Source organism: Mustela lutreola, chromosome 8 (assembly GCF_030435805.1).
Source record: "Mustela lutreola isolate mMusLut2 chromosome 8, mMusLut2.pri, whole genome shotgun sequence".
NCBI lineage: Eukaryota > Metazoa > Chordata > Mammalia > Carnivora > Mustelidae > Mustela > Mustela lutreola.
In genome coordinates, this window is record NC_081297.1 from 70,841,720 (window position 1) to 70,856,875 (window position 15,156).

At 36.6% G+C, this 15,156-nt stretch overlaps 1 protein-coding gene across 1 annotated transcript in view; it reads left to right on the top strand.

The window, feature by feature from the left end:
• ADAMTS20 (ADAM metallopeptidase with thrombospondin type 1 motif 20) overlaps positions 1 to 15,156 on the top strand; it is a 192,812-nt gene that overhangs the window by 70,480 nt on the left and 107,176 nt on the right. The window contains exons 8-11 of the mRNA XM_059185607.1: positions 4,107 to 4,212; positions 6,074 to 6,220; positions 8,109 to 8,250; positions 9,681 to 9,785. Coding sequence (XP_059041590.1) covers positions 4,107 to 4,212; positions 6,074 to 6,220; positions 8,109 to 8,250; positions 9,681 to 9,785 — 500 coding nt within the window. The remainder of the gene's footprint in view (positions 1 to 4,106; positions 4,213 to 6,073; positions 6,221 to 8,108; positions 8,251 to 9,680; positions 9,786 to 15,156) is intronic.

Consider the following 15,156-nt stretch of genomic DNA (forward strand, 5'->3'; position numbering starts at 1 on the left):
TTACTTTTGCTTTTGTTTCCCTTGCCTCAGGAGACATGTCCATAAAGATGTTGCTAAAGCCAATATTTAAGAGATTATTGCCTATGTTTTCACTTAGGAGTTTTATGGTTTTCAAATTTCATATTTAGGTCTTTAATCCTTTTTGAATTTTTGTGTATAGTGTAAGGACATGGTCCAGTTTCATTCTTTTACATGTAGCTTTCTGGTTTTCTTAGCACCATTTACTGAAGACACTATCTTTTCCCCATTTCATATTCTTGCCTTCTTATGCATTGCCCATAAGAGTGTGGGTTTATTTCTGGGCTCTGTCCTGTTCTATTGATTTACATGTCTCGTGTGTGTGTGTGTGTGTGTGTGCGCACTTGCGCATGCACACCAATGCCATAGTTTTTTGATTACTGTGGTTTTGTATTATAGTTTGAAATCTGGGATTATGAAACCTCCAGCTTTGTTCTTCCTTCCCTGAAAGCATATCCCCCACTCTGGGGAGGGAGAGCGAGGGAGGAGCAAAGGGAGAGAGAGAATCTTAAGCATGCTCCATGCCCAGAGCAGAGTCCAACATGGGACTTGATCTCATAACCCTGAGATCATGACCTGAGCCAAAATCAGTCAGGCGCTTAACTGACTGAACCATCTAGGGGCCCCGTATCTCTGTTCTTTTTTTTTTTTTTTTTTTTTTTATACTTTTTTTTATTTTTTATAAACATATATTTTTATCCCCAGGGGTACAGGTCTGTGAATCACCAGGTTTACACACTTCACAGCACTCACCAAATCACATGCCCTCCCCAATGTCCATAATCCCAACCCCTTCTCCCAAACCCCCTCCCCTCGGCAACCCTCAGTTTGTTTTGTGAGATTAAGAGTCACTTATGGTTTGTCTCCCTCCCAATCCCATCTTGTTTCATTTATTCTTGATGACAGTGATTTTAACAGGTGTGGAGTGTGGCATTGATGTACATTTCCCTGATGATTAGTGATATAAGGCATTTTTTCCCTATATTTGTTGGCTGTTTGTATGTCTTCTTTTGAGATTTGTATCTTTAATAATATTGATGTACCTATTAATATGTAATGCTAATGAATAATTTAACGTTTTGAAGTTAGTCAGACGCTTAACAGAGTGAGACACCCAGGTACCCCTGTAATCATTCTTTAGGGTAATGATAATAATAGCTGATCTACCTGAGTGCTTACTGTGTATCTTATACTATGGCAAGGTTTTATGTGATTTAACTCATTTAATCTTCACAACAAACCTATGAAGTAAGAGCAACTTTAAGTTTCATAGGTGAGAATAAATAATTTATCCAAGGCTACACAACTTACGTTACCACAAGTATTAGTATTTTATTTTCCCTTTGAAATCTGTGGTGAAATTACTGGGTATCTTGCTATGCATTACCTCTTGTAGATATCATTGCACAATCTGTGAACCCTTTTTGCAAAATATGTTGAAAAATGGTTTTCATTCTTTAAAATGGCTAGATTGGGTGACTCTCTGAAGTTTCTTGAACTTCCAAACATAGGGAACCTGTATCAGATTTGGGCCCATACTGCTATATTCTTCTCTGACCCACCACTTGTATAGAACCCAATATCAGCTTTAGTGAATATAGGCACAAACCATCAGTTAGTTGCCTGGTGCCCTAAAGTTATATATTCACTCGATTTGTTGTTCTTGCCTGTTTTGGGGCATTTTTGAGTTGGGTCTCTAATCATATATAATACATATTTCCATGGATCTGTTATGTTATTAAAACATTTAGCTTGGAATATATTCATCTGTAAGCATGAAACAAAGTTTGTGTGATAATAGTCAATATTTTTTTTGAAATATCTATGTGATCCTGAAAATAAATATTTGGGAATTGAGCCATTTAACAGATTAAACATATTAAAGAAGGCATAGGAATAGCAAGATATTTAAGAAAAATGTGTTTAGTTTAAGTTCTACTAACAGAGAAATATAAAATTGACCAAAATTGACTAAAAAAATTGTACATATAAGTAGGAAGTCATACTTTAGGAAAATAATAATTCTTTCATACTTGGGACAGCATACTGTTTAATAATCTTATTTTTTTCCTTGCTCAATTTTGGCCTTGACTCTAACTAAGAAAATGTTTTTTGGGGGGACCTTTGCCCAAGCCATCCCTTTGACTGTGGGTTCAGAAAGAGAGCAGATTTTTTTTTGTTTGTTTATTTATTAGAATAAAAAAATGTTGGTGATTGAACTTGTTAGTCTGAACTGTTCCAGCATTTTTAGATTCCTCAGTTCAACATTTTTTTAAAGCGCAACATTGTTAGGAAATTTACCTTAATGCTAGGAAATTGTCCAGGCTTTTAAGTTCTACAAATGAAAGCATACAGGGGAGTATAGAGCTAAAGCACAGTAGTTAATACAGGTCTGCTCTATATTAAGAAATTTCTAAATGCCAAGAACTTTCCAGTAAGCAACGGGCTATATATGAAAAATTCTGCTTTTTTATGAAAGGAATTGTCCTAGGAGAACAGATAATTTATAAGAAAATACTGAAGGATAATACTAATAAAAACTATGCTATCAAGGTAAATGAATGCCAGCTGAGTTGACGGACAGTGGATTGTTGTAAAGAACATTTATTTTCAAAGTCTTATTCTGGATTGTTTTTAAGGACTCTATCAGCTGTAATTTTTGTCTTTGCTGTCTGGTCAGTTCATACTCTATCTTTCAGCAGCACAATGACATTACATGACATTCTTTATATTAAAAAGTGAATAAATCTTAATAGGATACATTTTCTAAAATATTGACAAAATTATTGGGTGTCTTTATCATATGATCTCCCTGATAGGAGGAAGTGGAGATGAAACGTGGGGGGGCGGTTTGGGGGGTAGGAAAAGAATAAATGAAACAAGATGGATCAGGAGGGAGACAAACCATAAGAGACTCTTAATGTCACAAAACAAACTGAGGGTGGCGGTGGGGAGAGGGGTAGGGGTAGAGGGGTGGGGTTATGGACATTGGCGAGGGTATGTGCTATGATGAGTGCTGTGAAGTGTGTAAACCTGGCGATTCACAGACCTATACCCCCGGGGCTAATAATACATTATATGTTTATAAAAAAATAAAAATTATTAAAAAATTAAATTCTAGTTTTAAAAAATTATTGGGTGCCTTTAAATGTCAGTCATTTTATTTAACATATATTAGATGCCAGGTGCTATTCTATGCACTTAGCATATAATCACTCAATTATAGGTGCGTAATTGTATACTGCCTCAAACTTTATTAAAGCAAATTCATTAATTTATACTTTTCTTCTATATTCTGTTACCAATTTAAACATTTATTTCCTTTTCTAGTATCCACACTAATGTTGCCTAAAATTTCATCCTTCCTATAACAAATACTTTTCTTCTCTTCCTTTTTTTAAACAATTATTCACCCCATATTTAGGGTTGTTTTCTTCAGTAAAAGAATCCAAGAATTGGTAAAAAGTTTTCAACTGCAGAAAAATCATTCTGTTCTTTTTTCTTCCACCTTAGAAGATATTTGTGATACTAACAGTCAACTCTGCCTCCCTTTCTAAGGAGTAACACCAGTAGTAAATGCTTTAAAATTTAGTTCTTTATAGATATGGTCCATATATACAATGGACTATTACTCAGCCATCAGAAAGGATGAACACCCACCACTTGCACTGACATGGATGGAACTGGAGGGGATTATGCTAAGTGAAATAAGTCAAGCAGAGAAAGATAATTATCATATGGTTTCACTCATATGTGGAACATAAGGAATAAAATGGAGGACCATAGGGAAACAAAGGGAAAACTGAAGGGGAAGAAATCAGAGAGCGAGACAAACCATGAGAGACTCTGGACTCTGTCAAACAAATTGAGGGTTAAGAAGGGTGGTGGGGAGGGGAGGGGTAAGGAGGTGATGGGCATTAAGGAGGGCCCGTGTGATGAGCACTGGGTGTCATACACAACTAATGAATCATTGAACATGACATCAGAAACTAATATGCTGGCTAACGCAACATAAAAGAAATCTTAAAAATTTAGTCCTTTATGATTTGATGTTTCCCATTTTGAAATAAAAACATGAAATTTTTCAGGTTTAGCAGAATTAGGTACCCTGTGTGATCCTTTACGGAGCTGTTCTATTAGTGAAGAAAATGGACTCAGTGCTGCCTTTACCATAGCCCATGAGCTTGGGCATGTGTAAGTACCTTCTGCTGCCTCAGTAATGTGCTTTCTCTTAATCGTTGCCCAGAATGCCAAAATTCCATCTTCAATTGAGTAATTAGCAGCTTTATGTCTTTAAAAATATTGTTAGTGTAATTCTCATCCCTGAAATGCTAACTCTGGCTCTTTTGTGATCTGTTAGGTCAGACAGGCTGCACAGATGAACAGACTAAGCAAAGAACTAGAACTTGGGAATTCTTTTATTTCATTTACTGTATTGGATTACATGAAAAGCTCTTCTGGCTTCTGTCCCTTGTTATCCCATACATGACCAGGTACTGTCCTCTTCCATCTTATGGGAGGGCCCGCAGGGCCTTCTGGTTCTGGGGAACTCCCAGTAATATTTGTAATACCAGCTCACCTCTTGCTCTTACAGCTCAGAGCCCCAGCAGAGAATGTGGCATGTGGGAATTTCTGAATCATTAAAAGATTTTTTTAAAGTTATTTATCCAGCTTCATAGTTGTTGTTGTTTGGATTGTTTTTTTTTTGTTTTTTTTTTTTTTTTTGGTTTTTTTTTTTGTTTTTTGTAAAAATGAGGGGTTCTATCTGTTCCTGCATTATTAAAAATTCTACTGGGGTTCTAGGCTCTAAGAATGGAGGCCATGATTCCCTGTGATAGCCTCAGAGCTCCCATGGAAAGTTAGAAACCCCTACAAACTCATCCTCTGACAGGGATTCCATATGTGTACCCCCCAGCACCCCTGGGATTTCTTGTTTATATGCTAATAAGGAATTGAAGCTAGAGTTCCTCTGTTAGTTGGACTATATTTTCTTTCCTGGTCATGCCCTACTTCATTAAGAGCATTCAGCAGGCATAACTTCAAGTGGAAATCATTTTTATGAAACTAGTGCATCTTCAGTTCCCTTTGAGCACGGTTATGTGTCATGATTGTCAGCAAGGGGCACACTCAAATTGTTGACATGGGAATAGAATAGAATCAGGAGCTTACCTGAGGGCTCTAGATACCTAGCACAACATCCAGAAAGCACTGGTTTCCAAGGCTACTAAATAATGGAAAACTGTTCTTGCAAAGACTGCCATCTTAGCCATCTATTTTCTTCCTGAAAAACTGTTTAGGTGTCTTTAGAATATGGGTAAGTAGTTTAATTAAAAGACTGATCTTTAAGTACACATCTCAGCAGACAAAGAGCTGAGCTAGGTGGTTTCGGCATTCCTTCTAAATACAAGTTCATACTTAGGTCCTCAAAAGAATGCATAGGCTGTGCTGCTCTCCAGCTGATTATTTAATAGCATGGCTCTTAGGAAGATTTGGTTGCCCTTTAGGAACGTTTTTGTTATTCCAGTTCAATCAATAATCACTCACTGAGTATAGACCAGAAACAGTCCTGAGGCTGTTTCATGTAAAACAGATGGATACTATAGAATGATAAGGAAATAGGGATTAAAGAAGTTTTGATACTGTAGTAAATTGTCTGTGATCCACAAACTAGTGTGGTATCAATTTTATGTAATCTACCTACACACATCTCTTAGGATACGCATGCTGAAACCTGCAAGTGTTTATGTGAACGCTGTATCTGTATCATGATGAGGTGAGCCAGACTCCACATATTTTGGTTGTTTGGACTCACATACCAAATCAGCAGACTGTGCTACTGATCAACGTTATAATCGACTGTTTCTCAGATCATGTGCTTCTAAACATGAAGATAATCTCTGTTTTGTAATGCTTTATGGGAGGGATCAAGAGTATACATTTTGATGTGATTGGATTTATCTGTATTTTACTTTATAGGAATAAGAGATCTGTTACTAATATATTCATATTTTCATATTCTTTATTTTAAGTGTTGTTTTTTTTTTTAAATTTTTAGATTTAACGTTCCACATGATGATAGTTTTAAATGTAAGGAAACTGGAATTAAACATCAATATCATGTAATGGCTCCAACTTTAAATTACCACACAAGTCCTTGGACCTGGTCAAAATGTAGTCAGAAATATATCACTGAATTCCTAGAGTAAGTCTGAAATTATATTACTGTAGTTAAACAATGGGACATTTATTAGACTATAGAATTTGAATTTATATGTTCTTTTAAAGTGGTTCCATTTCTGTTTAGTTTTTCTGTTTATATTTAAGTGTACTTGGTACAAATGCATTTTTAAAAACAAGGAAAGAGTTCTATATACGTGTTTACATGTTTCACTTGTAAAGTATTTTAGGAGTGGGGCAGGTCAGAGCTAGCTGTCTTTTTTCTTTTCTCTTCCTTCCTTCCTTCCTTCCTTCTTTCCTTCCTTCCTTTCTTTCTCTTTTTCTTTTTTTCTCCCTCCCCCACCCCCAGTTTAGGCACTCTGTTAGGATCACTCCTTTCTGAGGGGCGCCCTATTGAGATTCACAGCTTCCTTATGTATGTTTGCATTTTTTCAGAAGATACTGGATAATATATCAAGAGGAGTTTGAGTAGCTCATGATTGAGGTGTCTTTAAAGGACAGACAATAGCTGAAGTCAAACTATGCACATTCCAAAAAGCTCTGTGCAGCTGGTGAGATGTGGAGTCTATATGTTTATATAGTCTTTTGGAGGATTTTCTTAGGTCTGAAGAAGGAAGGTAGATCCAGATTTTTCTTGCCTCATCTCTCCATTTCACACCAGGTTTCTTTACTTCCCACTTTTACTTAAAGGGGGTTTCTGTCCTTATTACTGAAAGTTGCCAAAAGGCAAGGCCAAGCTCTTTCTGGGGATTTTTTTTTTTTTTTTTTTTGGTATTAATGTAATACTTATTTCTTTTGCATCTTATAATCTCCAATCTAGACAGTTTATAGTTACCTCTCCTTATGAGAACTGTGGGAATGAATGAAACCATGGTTTGGAATATAGATTCATAAATACATCCCCAAATGATCAGTAATTACTTATCCTTGTATGGGGCATTGATTTAAAAGCATAATACACAATTGCTGATCTATACATGACTGCATATAGTTTTGTTCAGTGGCTAACTGTGATACTGATTAACAGTATCAGTGGATGTGCTTATATTTGAAAGGAGTTAATAGGACTCTTTCCAATGGGAATTTTAAAAAATACATATTAGGGTTCTTTTAAGTTTATATGTTAATTTTTGGTCAAAACTTAATATCTGTGTAGCCAGTAAAAATTTCTAAATTATGACAGTGCTACAAATTGTTCCTACTTTTTTGGAACAGGTTTTTCTTTTTTTAAACCAACTGGAATGGTTGAACATTTTCAGTTTCCGTACACTAGCTACTGCATTACAAACTGGGAGTAATACACATTTCCTCTGCTATTTACCACTTTTCTATGTCCTTTATACAAATACTCTAATAGAAACGTGCAAGGTGAATAGTATCACTGTTAATATAGATAAGGAGACTCAGGCTCAGAGAAGTTAAGTTTAATATACATCCTGGGAAGCAGAAGAACCAAAATGTAAACTCTACCTCTACCTCTACCTCTTTAAAGTGGAGACAACGTAACTCTTACTGAAATTCCTTTGTTTAGTTGTTTAGAACTCATAGTGTACTTTCTCAAATGAAAACCTTTTTTTAGCATCTTGACAATTTGAGCATTAAATAGAAGGCATTACTGTTGGGCAACAAAATAGATCAAAAGTATAGAGTGATTCATAAATTATATTATGATGAATTTGTCATTGTTCTTTTTAAGAATTGTATCATCAAAACAGTTGTGGGGCTCAAATGAGAACAAACACCTTAAAAGTCCTTTGTGAATTGCAAGGTTTTTCTTCCTGACTTTGATAAGAACTGGTTTCTAAATTATGAAAAAAACAGTGATACTCCTTTTGAAAGTATAGGACACTGTAAATGTGATAAAGAACCTTACATCCACATATATTCACAATACTTTTCGGTCCTTGGTACAGTACTGGTCATGGGGAATGCCTTCTTGACAAACCAAATGGAAGAATATATGATCTGTCTTCACAACTTCCTGGATTAATATATGATGTAAACAAGCAATGTGAACTTATGTTTGGTCCTGGATCACAAGTATGTCCCTACTTGGTAAGAAAAATTGTCCCCCCTTTTTTTTTTTTTTTGAAAACTCTGAAGTTCCAGTTAGAATATATTTCAAAAATGTGCATTTATTCTCTTGAACAGAAGGTGAGCTAAATGTATCTTGGGAGTTTGTAAGTCTTAGAGAAATTTGCTCTTTGCCAGAAAGGGGTTAAAAAAGGGGAAACTAAAATTTATCTAGTCTTATTATATGCCATGTACTGTGTTAGGTACTTAAAAATTATCTTTATTAACCCTCACAAAATCCTGGGTGAAGTATTCTCATTTAAAAAATAGACACCAAGAGTTTATTGAAAATTAAAGGCATTCAAATATTTATATTCAAATATATTCAAATAACTATTTTGGGGGTGGGGAGAGAAAATTTAAGTGTCTCGATAATGAGTTATATTAAAGGCCCCAGAAACCTAATAGAGTATGCTACATTTTAATTTACATAGATTTGAATCTGTAGAAATGAAAGTTAGGGCCTGTTATCACTAAGCTCTTATTACTTTATAACTTTGAGGATTTTTCATAAGTTAGAGACACTCCTAGGTCATGAGATCATTGGACCAGGAGTGCAGCCTCATTCGCTCATTGAAATATGTATCCCCAGGGTTTAATTCAGGATCTGCCACAAACTAGGTGTCACAAACTAAATGCTCACTGAATGAATGAATGAATGAATGTAACAAAAAAGTGAGTGCAGAGATAGGCAAAGCACATTCCACATAGTAATAGTGTTTTTAAAATCTTAAACTTACAATAAAAAATGTTACTAGGCTCTTAAATATCCAGTATGGAGGAGGGAAGATTTAACTTAATTTTTTTGTTAAAGATACATTTCTTTTTTTACCTGACTTATACACTAAATAAACTTTGAATTTAAATTCAGAAAGAAGAAGAGAATTATCTTGGGTATAGCTCCTGTGAACCTCTGTGGATTTTGCTTCTTGTGAAAACTTGAGAACCCTTTGTTCAAAAGTTGAAAGTATGCATTATATTCACAAAGTAGGAAACCAGTGTACATTATACAGTATTTCTATGCACATTATTCATACATTCTATCATCGTATCAAAAGAGGCTTTTGGAAACTCCTTGTGAATAACATTTAACAACAAAAAGTCCTTTAGAAAAATGTCTTGCAAAGAGAAAAAATGTCTCCCATAACTGTGAACTCCAGTTTCTCTCTCCCATTGTTCAATGTATAATGAAAATCTAAAAAGTCTTAAAAATGAAACATTGCCATTTTATGTGTTTATGTTCTAGTCGTCAGTTTACCTCTAAAGTTGTTTTTTTTTTTTGCCAATTATTTCTAGTTCTGACAGGAAACCATGAATTCTGTAAGGTGAATGTATAAACCAGTGCATTGCACTAAATCAGTTCCATGGTCGTAGTGTTCTTTTACTCTTGTCTGCTTTCTGTTGCTGTGCAGAAGCAGTGCAGACGTCTCTGGTGCACGAGTGCAGAAGGAGTTCACAAGGGCTGTCGCACTCAGCACATGCCACTGGCAGATGGGACAAACTGTGGTCCTGGGATGGTAGGTTTTCCCCAAGGGTGAGTCTTGTATTAGGAGATTACCCAAGGATAAGAATTGCTCTGCATTTCAACGCTCTTCACTTTTCATCAGCTTTTGCTCTGCTAGTGAATCAATGTTGCTGTGTTGGTTTGATGTAGTACACAGTCAAGGAATTAAATTTTTGATTTTACCTTTATTTCCACCCATGATCTAGCAGGTGAATGTTTAAGATATATAGGTAACTATGTGGATAGTTATCTAAATATATTATAGACTTGTTAACAAGAAGGATAAACATAAAGGTCCTAACATTTCAGCAATTTCCCCAAATTGAAGGATGTTACCATTGTATACATTTTTGCCCATAAAATTCAATTAAGTATAATTAATAATTTTAAGTGGCTTCTTCAGATATTTATTGGTTGTCAGTGTCTTAAAATGTACCCCTAAAATTGCCTGAACATCCTACATTTTCACCATTCTAGCATCAGCATGAATTAATCTAAATCTGCTTAGTGATAGGGTTCGCCACAATAAACATGTAAGGATGAAGTCAGCTTGTACTTGGTGCTTCAGGATGAAGGCAAGTTCCCTTGGCCTTGGTATCCAGTGTTGTCTGCACTGAATATATTTCTGTTCGCACCTTCTCAGCTCGCCAAGCCCCTGGCTTGGGAATGGGGTGGCTAGTGCTGCCTCCTTCGTTAGCTTCACAGGTAGAAACTTGAGTTGGGTTCCCTAGCTGACCTTGTGCTTCACCAGCTGTTAATTGAAACATTTGTACCAGCTACTACCCTTGTCTCTCATGTGTTCCATCGAAGTGCGTGTGTTTTCCGTGAATATAGCTTACATGACAAATTAATTGAATAGTGAAGTTGTGTTTGGAACTTTAGCAATTTTTGCTGTAGCTGAAGTACTCTGAAATGCTTGAGCGCCCAATTATGTTAGGGTCCGAATTCTAGCAGACTTCTGTTCATTGTTGGAAGCTACAACTGAATTTTAGAGTTTGATCTTTAATATGTGTATCATTTTATACATCTCGCAGTCAATGCATGAAAGTTCCAGTTGCTCTGCATTTCTTGACAATTTTTGATATTGTTGATCTTTTAACATAGTAATAGCCTTTAGGTGCAAAATGGAATATCGTTGTGGTTTTAGTTTGCATTATCCTGATTATCGTCAATCTTGAGCATCTTTTCATTGGCTCACTAGCCATTTGAATAATTCCCCAGTGAGGTGGTTTGAAGAGCTTGGATTTGTTGGAATTCAAGGTAAATGTGTTGAGATACTGGGACCTTCTTTAAAGCTTGTGTAGTTAAAAGTAGAAATGGCATTTGGGGTAAAAACATGTGGGGATCAAGGTAGATATAAATTCATTTTTTTTTAATTGAAAATAGTGAGCTCCTGAATTTTAAAGACTTAGCACTCCCAGAAAAGAACGTAAAATATTTCATTAGCTTTTTGTATTAGTTGCATGTTGAAATAATAGATGTACTGAGTTAAATAAAACATATTACAATTGAAAATAGTGAGCTCCTATGCATTAGCCATTTTCAGTATTCAGTGGGTCTTTTATTCAAGAGAAATTTTAAATAAATTCCTATTTCTTTTTTGCCTTAACACTCTCTTTTAGTCCCTTTATTTTGTGACTGTGTTACATAGAGTATCTTTTAAATACTTGAAAGTGGAGGTAAATCCATTTGCATGAAAATACAATGAAATTTACCTGACACTGACTTAATTTAGTACATGGTAAACAATATAACATTATATCCTTTTCATTTGTGGATTTATCAGAAATAGTGCTCAGGGATTATTTGAAATGTTTCTGCAGGTGCCCCCAGAGCTTACATGCACATAGTACATTCTATTCTGAGATTTTTCTTTTCACTTTTAATATGACTTTCTCATTTTGAATGATTTGTTCTAATGGAAGAAACAAATAATTTTTTCTGCTAATAAACTCGGTTTTGGATTCATTCATTCAACAAACACTTATCAAGGGTCCACTATATGTCAGACACTATTCTAAGTGATGAGGATATATCAGTAAACAAAAGAGAAAAAAATCCTGCCTTCATGGAGCTTACATTTTAGGGGGAGACTACAGTATTACAAACAATATAATACTACTGATAAGTGCTGTGAACAAGAAAAATAGAGTCAGAAAAGGACTGGAAGTTTTGTGGTAGGAGAGGGCAGATTACAATTTAAAACATCGTGGTCAAAATAGGTCTTACTGGAAGTTGCCTAATGAGCTGTCTTAAAGAAAATGAGGGAATAGCTAAGGAGGCTATTATGGAGTGAGCTCCAGGCAAAAGCACCAGGTTAAGTTCCTAAATCCTGGGTATTGGTGGAGTGTTCAAGGAAGAGCAAGGAAAGACGTTGTGGCTGGGGTGAAAAGAGATGTGTAGGAAGTAAGTGAAGGAGTATCATGTAGGGCGTTGTGAGCCATTGTGAGAGCTCTGCATTTATTCGAAGTGAAATAATTGAAGGATTTGAGCAGATGAGTCACCTAATTAGTAAATTTTTGAAATAAAAGTTCTGATAACTGTTGAGACTAAACTATAGGGGGCGAGTTGGAAGCAGATCTACTTAGAGAGGTATGGCAGTGATAGAGGCGAGAGAAGATGATGGCTTACACTAGAGTTGGGATCACTGGGGTGATGACTGAAAGTCAGTCGGTTTGTTTTTGAATGAACTAGATCACTTACTAACATATTAAATGTGAACCGTTAGAGGTAGGATGACTGTTTTTAGCTTAATCAAATCAACTCAGCAGAATTTTGAGGGGTCAGCAGTTTGGGTTTTGGTGTGAATGTCCGCAATATTTGTTAGACAATGTTTGTTAGACATATGAAGATGCATAAGCAGCTTATGTATGAGTCAAGATCTGAGCCCAGGATGTTCTAGCATTAAGTGGAGCCCTAGAAACCAAGGGGTGGGGGGAAGAATGATACTGCTAAATCAAGGAAGAAGATTGAGAACTGGCCATTGGTGATGTACGCAAGAGCAGATAGACGGCGGGTGGGACCATGAGAGCACAGGCATTGAGCCTTAGACAATGGGTGCAGACAGCTCTTTCAAGGAGAAACAGAACAGTAGCTAGTGAGAAAAGGGAGATCTAAGAGTTTCGTTTTTAAAGAACAGAGATGGGGCACTTAGGTGGCTCAGTCAGTTGAGCATCCTACTCTTGATTTCAAATCAGGTCATGGTCTCATGGTCCTGGGATAGAACCCGCACTACTTCTGTGCTTACTGGAGAGTCTGCTTGAGGATTTCTCTCCCTCTGCCCCTCCCTGTGTTTGTGCACATGCTCTCTCTCTAAAAAAATGTTTAGAAAATAAAGAGGGGAAATAGGTATGTTTGTATATTGAGAATGATCTAGTGGAGCACTTCTCAAATTATCTCTAGTAAAGGACCAGTCTTTTTTTTCAAATTTCTAATAATTCAAACTGATACCTTTATAAAATGTCAACAATGACTAGAAAAGCAAAAAGAAAAAAAGACATTCAAAATGTAAGCCAAATTTTTCTATGGAAAACAGTGTGACAGATCTTTAAATTAAAAATAGAATTATCTGATGCAGCAGTATACCACATTTGGCTGTATATCCCAAAGAACAGAAAACAGAGTCTTGAAGAGATCTCTGCACACTCCTGTTCATATCTGCATTATTCACAATAGACAGGAGGTGAGAGACACCCAAGTGGCCATCCATGGATGGATGAATAAACAAAAAGTGATCTACACATAGAATGGAATATTATTCAGCCTTAAAAAGAAGGGAATTCTGACACATGCTACAGCATGGATGAGCTTTGAGGACATTATGCTGTATGCTAAGGGAAATAAGCCCCAAAAAGACAAACGATGCATGATTTTATTTTTTTAAAGATTCTATATATTTATTTGACAGAGAGAGACACAGCAAAAAAGGGAACATAAGCAGAGTGTGTGGCAGAGGGAGAAGCAGGCTCCCCGCTGAGCAGAGTCCCATGCCTGGCTTGTTCCCAGGACACTGGGATCATGACCTGAGCCAAAGGCAGACGCTTAACAACCGAGCCACCCAGGCACCCCATATAATACATGATTTTAATTAGATATTTAGAGTAGTCTAGTACTTACAAACAGAAAGTAGAATGGTGGTTGCCAGGGGCTGGGGGCCAAGGGAGGGGAGAGCGGGGAGTTAATTGTTTCAGGGGTATAGAGTTTCAGTTGGAGAAGATGAAAAGTTACGTGGATAGATAGTGGTGATGGTTGGACAACAATGTGTGAATGCATTTTAATGCCACTGAACTGTACACTTAAAAACGGTTAAGATGGCACATTTTATGTTGTGTATTTTGCCACCATGAGAACAAATATAAGCCAACTTATAAATAAATTTTTTATTTTTTATAAACATATATTTTTATCCCCAGGGGTACAGGTTTGTGAATCACCAGGTTTACACACTTCACAGCACTCACCAAAGCACATACTCTCCCCATTGTCCATAACCCCACCCCCCTTCTCCTAACCCCCCTCCCCCCAGCAACCCTCAGTTTCTTTTGTGAGATTAAGAGTCACTTATGGTTTGTCTCCCTCCCAATCCCATCTTGTTTCATTGATTCTTCTCCTACCCACTTAAGCCCCCATGTTGCATCACCACTTCCTCATATCAGGGAGATCATATGAGTTGTCTTTCTCTGCTTGACTTATTTCACTAAGCATGATACACTCTAGTTCCATCCATGTTGTTGCAAATGGCAAGATTTCATTTCTTTTGATGGCTGCATAGTATTCCATTGTGTATATCAGCCCGGGAAAAGAAGTCTGTAACATACAATGGTAAAAATATTAGATTGGCAGCTGACTTATCCACAGAGACCTGGCAGGCCAGAAAGAGCTGGCATGATATTTTCAGAGCACTAAACGAGAAAAACATGCAGCCAAGAATACTATATCCAGCTAGGCTATCATTGAAAATAGAAGGAGAGATTAAAAGCTTCCAGGACAAACAAAAACTGAAAGAATTTGCAAACACCAAACCAGCTCTATAGGAAATATTGAAAGGGGTCCTCTAAGCAAAGAGAGAGCCTACAAGTGGTAGATCAGAAAGGAACAGAGACCATATACAGTAACAGTCACCTTACAGGTAATACAATGGCACTATAAGCCAACTTTTAAATTAATTTTGATAGGGGCCCGTGGGTGGCTCAGTGGGTTGGGCCTCTGGCTTCGGCTCAGGTTGTGATCTCAGGAGCCTGGGATCGAGCCCCTCATTGGGCTCTCTGCTGGGCGTGGAGCCTGCCTCCCCGTGTCTCTCTGCCTGCCTCTCTGTGACCTCTCTTTCTCTCTCTCTCTCTCTCTGTCAAATAAATAAATAAAATCTTTTAAAAAATACATTAATT